General features: G+C 51.4%; 1 protein-coding gene across 1 annotated transcript in view; it reads right to left on the bottom strand.

Moving 5' to 3' along the window:
* LOC108793789 (transcription factor HES-7-like) overlaps positions 1-5628 on the bottom strand; it is an 18623-nt gene that overhangs the window by 10488 nt on the left and 2507 nt on the right. The window contains exon 2 of the mRNA XM_018564815.1: positions 3492-3587. Coding sequence (XP_018420317.1) covers positions 3492-3587 — 96 coding nt within the window. The remainder of the gene's footprint in view (positions 1-3491; positions 3588-5628) is intronic.

The following is a 5628-nucleotide window of genomic DNA, read 5'->3' as shown; positions in this document are numbered from 1 at the left end:
AACTGGGGGGGCAGTAAGATGGGGGGCAGTAAGATGGGCACTGTGCCTATGTAGCTACATCACTGTTATCTCTTTCATGCCCATTATCACAGGACTTGGATCTGCAACTGCAGAACCTGCCTTCCAATGCGTGGAATTTCACTTGGACATCCTCATCATCTAACAAACACCAATTTTGGGTGGACTGGCAGGAGCATTCCTCAATGATGTAATGCACGGCCACTGCACATGAACGCAGCACAAAGCGTGGAAGGTTTGCCACACCTAACAGCCAGATGTTTCTTGGGGGGTCCTATTTTTCCCCTGCTTGCCCTTAGTAGAAGAATCAGCTGAGAGCCTCCCCATATTTATCCCAAATAAATAACTCATTGTAATAATAAAATCTTCACAGCCAGCACTGGGAGTAACAGTGGACAACATTCATGGGATCCTAAAATGATTTACAATTCGGCTATGATTTTGCAAACTATTACATTCAGTTTGAAAAGCATACTGGACATTCTAACAAGAAAGCCAAAGCTGAATACGTGCACTCTGGTAGACTGTGCTAATCCAGCCCTAGAGGCAACAACTGGCCAAGCCCCCCCCCCTTACTGCTGCTAATAATGAGATGAGGAGGGGTTAGGGTAATGGCGAGGAGTAGGAGGAGATGAAGGGGGGTGATGGGAGAAGATGAGGAGGGGTTATGGAGATGGGGAGTGGTAGGAGGAGATGAGGAAGAGGTTTTGGGGGGTGAGGAGGGTTTATGAGGAGGGTTGGGTTATGGGGATGAGGAGGGGGAAGGAGGAGATAAGGAAAGGGTAGGAGATGAGGGAGAGGGTAGGAGAAGATTAGGAGGGGATAAGGAGGGTTTATGAGGGGGTGAGGAAGTATTAAGGAGATGAGGAAAGGGTAGGAGGAGATGTTATTAGGGATGAGGATGGTTTATGAGAAGGGGTTATGGTGATGAGGAGGGGATAGGAAGGGATAAGGAGGGGTTATGAAGAGGAGGGGAAGGGTTAAGGAGATGAGGAGGGGGTAGGAGGAGATGAGGAGGGGTTATGGAGATGAGGAGGGGTAGGAGGAGATGAGGAGGGGGTAGGTGTGAGGAAGTATTAAGGAGATGAGGAGGGGTTATGGTGATGAGGAGGGGGTGAGGAAGTATTAAGGAGATGAGGAGTGGTAGGGGGAGATGAGGAAGGTGTAGGATGGGATGTGGAGGGGTAATGGAGATAAGGGGAGGTCTCCGTGTTTTGTGATGAATCAGAAATAAAGTGGGCAGGGCTGACACCACGTGGTTTGGAATTCAGAGCCGATAATACGCTGTGTTGTCATGTCAAAGAGGAAGACAGGAGCACATTATATTTCAGACACATCAGTAGTGTTTTTTTGTAGTTACATATATTTAAAAGAGATCAAATGTGGGAAATTCATGTTTTTAAACCTTTGCTTTGGTGTGTATTTTGTGAATGTGTAGAAGGCCCCGACACAGCTGCCTATCACTATACCGGCTCGGCTTCCTGCTCTGTAGTGTCACACAATGGTTGTGCCTCTCTATCAGCTTTGTTATGTCTGGCCGGAGTTGGGCTTCAATGTCTCCAAACACACGCTCAGTGAAAACACGCTACGGGGCTCATTCATAAAACCTCTGCTTGGCTCAGGGGCGGGACTAGAAATCACAGGGCCCCATAGCGTAACTAGAAATCACAGGGCCCTGTGATTTCTAGTTACGCCTCCTGCAGAGCCCACCTGAGATCCCACACAGCACGCTTGAGAGTGACCTTGCGGAGCACACCATAGACTCTCTATGGTGGGCTCTGCCGGGTCTCAGGTGGGCTGGTAACACCCCTGCACACCTCTTACCTGTCAGCCCCGATCCGCTGTCACCTTCCTCCACCAACGGACCCCGCCTTCTCCTCCTGCACGTTCACTGGCATGCCCTGCCTCCTCCTCCATCACCAGGCCCCGCCTCCTCCTCCGCTGCCAATGCCGGGCCCCGCTTCCTCCTCCTTCTCTGTCACTGTGCCCTGCCATCTCCTCCGCTGCCTCCTCAGCTGCTGGCTGTCACTGACTCAGCAGCGGCTGGGAGTTGGAACGCGCCGCTGGTCGTCAGTGATCTGAACAGCGGCGCGTTCCTCCTCACAGCCGCCAGTGACAGCCATTGCCATGCCATAGCAACCCAGGCGGCCCGCACGGTATCAGGGGGACCCCTTTGTTCCTTGTCCTGGCCGGGCCCCCCTCTGCCCCGGGCCCCATAGCAGCCGCCTGGGTCGCTATGATGATAGTTCCACCACTGGCTTGGCTTATAGCCAGGTGGATGCCATTGGCATGGCACCGGAGCCCCTAGATGGTGCTGATGAGTCTGAGGGTGCTGTGCGAATGACATTGTAACGTTTATAAATGAACCCCTATAACTCGAATCAGTGAAATATATGGATAGTGGCATGGGGTTTGAGGGGGGTGGGAGCAGGATGTGAATTGTACCTGCATGCCCCGCCCACTAATCAGCGGTTTTAGAATGCAGAATGGGTGGTTGCCGCGTCCTACAAGGTAAAGTTATTTTTAAAAGCACCGGTCACCGGTCCCGCACCAGAGCGCTCTATTTAGGTAACCGGTAGTGCTCTGTGAATCCTGCACCATGGGCGGACGCTGTGTGAATCCTGCGCCATGGGCGGGCGCTGCACTCTACTCTACACTTGTAGTTTTGGATGGAGTGTGGAAGGGTTAGATCCAGGGCCGTCCCCGTAATGAGGCAGCCTCAGGCGGCATATCATTGAGGCGGTGGCAGGTTTAGGGAGAGCGGCAGCCCCCCTCCCACCTGTCTGAGAGCTTGGCCGGCCGCCCCCTCCCACCTGACTGAGAGCTTGGCCGGCCGCCCCCTCCCACCTGACTGACAGCTTGGCCGGCCGCCCCCTCCCACCTGACTGACAGCTTGGCCGGCCGCCCCCTCCCACCTGACTGACTGCTGGTTACAACCAGAGTCAGCCAGTTACCAGCAGTCAGCCAGGTGTGACTGTCTTTTTTGGGTCACCCCCTCTTAAAAGTCGGGAACTTGGCCATGGACTGACAGCGGCACGAGAGAGAGAGAGGGGGGGACCCCCTGGGGCATACCTCATCACTCCTTTCTTTGCTGGCGTCCATCACCAAGATGAAGTACAGTACCAGTGAAGTACATCACCGCGCATGCCGCACCACATGCACGGCGGGTGACGCCCACCCTGATGCCGCTGCTGGTTTACTGAGACCGTCATCACTCTGCTCTCTCCTAATACCAGCAAGCCCCTAATGTTAGGTTAACCATGCAATGCCGTCAAGCTTGGTTGGTCTCCCGGTCTAAATCAGAGGTGGGCAACTCCGGCCCCCCAGCTGCGGAACTACAAGTCCCATGAGGCATTGCAAGACCCTGACAGCCACAGGCGTGACTCCCAGAGGCCGAGGCATGCTGTGATTTGTAGTTGAAGCACAGCCGGAGGGGGCGGAGTCTAGGTGAATGATGGAAGGTTTTCACTCACCTGATTGCCGGTCAGCTTCAGGAGCAGGACCCTCATCTCGTCCAAGCTGCGATTTATCCGATCCCGCCTCTGCTTCTCCACCACAGGCTTCAGGACCTACGGACAGGAGATGGTTAATGAGGAGCACCAAAACCCCGCCCACTTCCCCCGCTCAGCTCCACCCACTGCGCCACATACAATATATATAATAGAAAGCATCCCACCCCCCCACTGACATTTATAAATGGACCCTTCCAGTTCTCATTACATGCCTTGTGATGTCATCACTGGGTCCCTGTGCAATGCAGGCAGATCATGGCTGGTGGGAGGAGCTGTACATAGCTTCCTGAAATCATCACAGCACCCTGCCTCAGTACTCCTCTCAATAGCCCTGGTACAAGCAATGGGCTCACTTATGGGAGGGGTTATGCAAATATCAAAATATTTGGTATCAGTCTGGAGGAGTGGGTGCTCCTACACAGGCTGCCTTAGGTACCGCCCACATGTGACGATGAGCCTCCGTGATTGAAGGAACTGACATCCAATGAGTGAAAGGGGCGGGGTCAGGGAGAATCAGGCTGGGGAGGAAAGTGCTAGATGATGCTGGAAGTTCTCCAGCCAGGAAATGTGGAAGGTCAGATAGAAGACTAAAGGGAAGGTCAGAGGTCAGATAGAAGACTAAAGGGAAGGTCAGAGGTCAGATAGAAGACTGAAGGGGAGGACGGAGGTCTGAGAGAAGACTGAAGGGGAGGACGGAGGTCAGATAGAAGACTAAAGGGAAGGTCAGAGGTCAGATAGAAGACTGAAGGGAATGACGGAGGTCAGGGAGAAGACTGAAGGGGAGGACAGAGGTCAGAGAGAAGGCTGAAGGGGAGGACGGAGGTTAGATATAAGACTGAAGGGGAGGACAGAGGTCAGAGAGAAGGCTGAAGGGGAGGACAGGGGGGGAGGAACTCCAAGGGTTAAGGGTATTTCTTCTGTAAGGGAAACTTGTGCTGAGAGGAACACATATATGTGCTTCCCTATACCTATCAGTATCCCTTCCACTATAATCCAGAGAGGAAGAAGTGCATTGCCACCGGCACACAGGGGATCATTTATAAAGGATTTGCAGTGCCGTTCACCCTGCGAATATCTGTGAACATTCGTCCTGAACGTATATTAGATTTTCCCTTTACAAAAGTAATCAAATGTGAAGTTACGTTGTGACTGTAATGTCACATCATGGCCGCTAGATGGCGCTACAGGAGCATAGAAGATAGGAATTTTATTATCAAATCTCTTGTAGCGCCACCTAGCGGCCATGATGTGACATTACAGTCACAACGTAACCACATTTGATTACATTTGCAAAGCTGTCCATACACTTGTAGGGTGTATGGGCACCTTAATGGGAAAATCTAAAGTAGATTCATGTGTGTAAATCTAATATACGTTCACGACCAATGTTCACAGGGACTCCCCCCCTGTAATTTTTTTTTTTTTTTATGAATCAACCCCACAGAGCTGCATTGTGTAAAGGAGGAGTAAAGAAGAACCAGGGAGAGGAGTCTGTGTGTATCATGAAACCAGAGCAGGGCAAGTGGAAATCCGTATAACATATCCTATGTGCCGATGTGTGAGATGTCAGCGTTGACGCGTTTCCAGATTCTGATGAAGGGGGCGTCCCCCGGAACCATGATGTTCTGATGAAGGGGGCGTGCCCCGGAAACGCGTCAACGCTGACATCTCAAACATCAGCACATAGGATATGTTATACGGATTTCCACTTGCCCTGCTCTGGTTCATTGTCCTATGGCTTATTTATACTCTACTCTTGTGAGTACATTCCTGTTCCTTTTTACCTGCTATTGAATAAACATATCTGCACCAGGAAAGGCGCCCGCCCCCTTCTTTGTGCTTTCTTCTAGATGTCTCAGTCTCGCTGACCATAGTGGGGCTGCTTCCTGCAAATATGCACACCACTACATCCCTCTGAGGAATGATCGTCTTTGGCGCTTTTGTGTCACATCTTGGTTGAAACTAGCTTCAGTGAGGCACACAAAGGGATTATCTCTGGCTATCAAAGGCGGGGTTTTCTGTCTGCTATTAGGCAGGACCTTAAAAAATCCAACAGATTTTTTTTTAATTATTTTTTTAAATTATTATTATTATCATT

This window comes from Nanorana parkeri, unplaced genomic scaffold (assembly GCF_000935625.1).
Source record: "Nanorana parkeri isolate BGI_ZX_2015 unplaced genomic scaffold, ASM93562v1 scaffold784, whole genome shotgun sequence".
In the NCBI taxonomy this organism is placed as follows: domain Eukaryota; kingdom Metazoa; phylum Chordata; class Amphibia; order Anura; family Dicroglossidae; genus Nanorana; species Nanorana parkeri.
Note: the sequence above shows the minus strand (reverse complement) of the source record. Positions and strands in the feature narration are given on the sequence as shown.